Below are 521 nucleotides of genomic sequence, written 5' to 3'. Positions count from 1 at the left end.
TCACTTTTTCCTTGCCCCCACTTAGATGGAACACAGTAACATTCTTCTGTTTTTGCTTCCAACTAGTGCTACTCCGTCTAAGAAATACAACTCACGAAATAACCGAGGAGAAGTGGTCACCTTCTTCGGCTCTGCACAGGGAGTGTCTTGGTCTGGGAGAGGAGGGGCTGGTGACATCAGCCTGAAGGTCTTGGGATGCCCAGAGCCACTAACTGGGAGCTATAAATCTATGTTTCAGAAGCTCCTGGACATTCGAGAAGGTGATTGCTTTTCTTCCCTCTGATAGTTCTCGTGGCTGTGAAACACCCGGGGCGGGGGTTGCAGAACGTAGGCAAGCTCCATTGTGCTGGCAGAGCAGGGTCTCAGGGCTGCCCAAGTGGATCAGGTGATAGATGTCCCCGTTGGTATAGGAACATGGAGTGACACCATCAGCAGTTCTCCTAAGTCACATCCCTTTGCAGTAGTTGCTAAAAGAAAAACTCATCACCATATTCCAATAACAAAAACTCAAAACTGTGGAA

At 48.6% G+C, this 521-nt stretch overlaps 1 protein-coding gene across 1 annotated transcript in view; it reads left to right on the top strand.

Annotated features, from left to right (window-relative positions):
• Window positions 1-521, top strand: part of POLA2 (DNA polymerase alpha 2, accessory subunit) — a 31,272-nt gene that overhangs the window by 15,334 nt on the left and 15,417 nt on the right. Inside the window, exons 6-7 of the mRNA XM_007944972.1 lie at window positions 67-260; window positions 354-385. Of these exons, the coding sequence (XP_007943163.1) occupies window positions 67-260; window positions 354-385 (226 nt within the window). The remainder of the gene's footprint in view (window positions 1-66; window positions 261-353; window positions 386-521) is intronic.

The sequence above is a fragment of the Orycteropus afer genome, unplaced genomic scaffold (genome assembly GCF_000298275.1).
Source record: "Orycteropus afer afer isolate SDZICR_OR568_19922 unplaced genomic scaffold, OryAfe1.0 scaffold00130, whole genome shotgun sequence".
In the NCBI taxonomy this organism is placed as follows: Eukaryota; Metazoa; Chordata; class Mammalia; order Tubulidentata; family Orycteropodidae; genus Orycteropus; species Orycteropus afer.
This window is presented reverse-complemented; position numbering and strand designations above follow the sequence as displayed.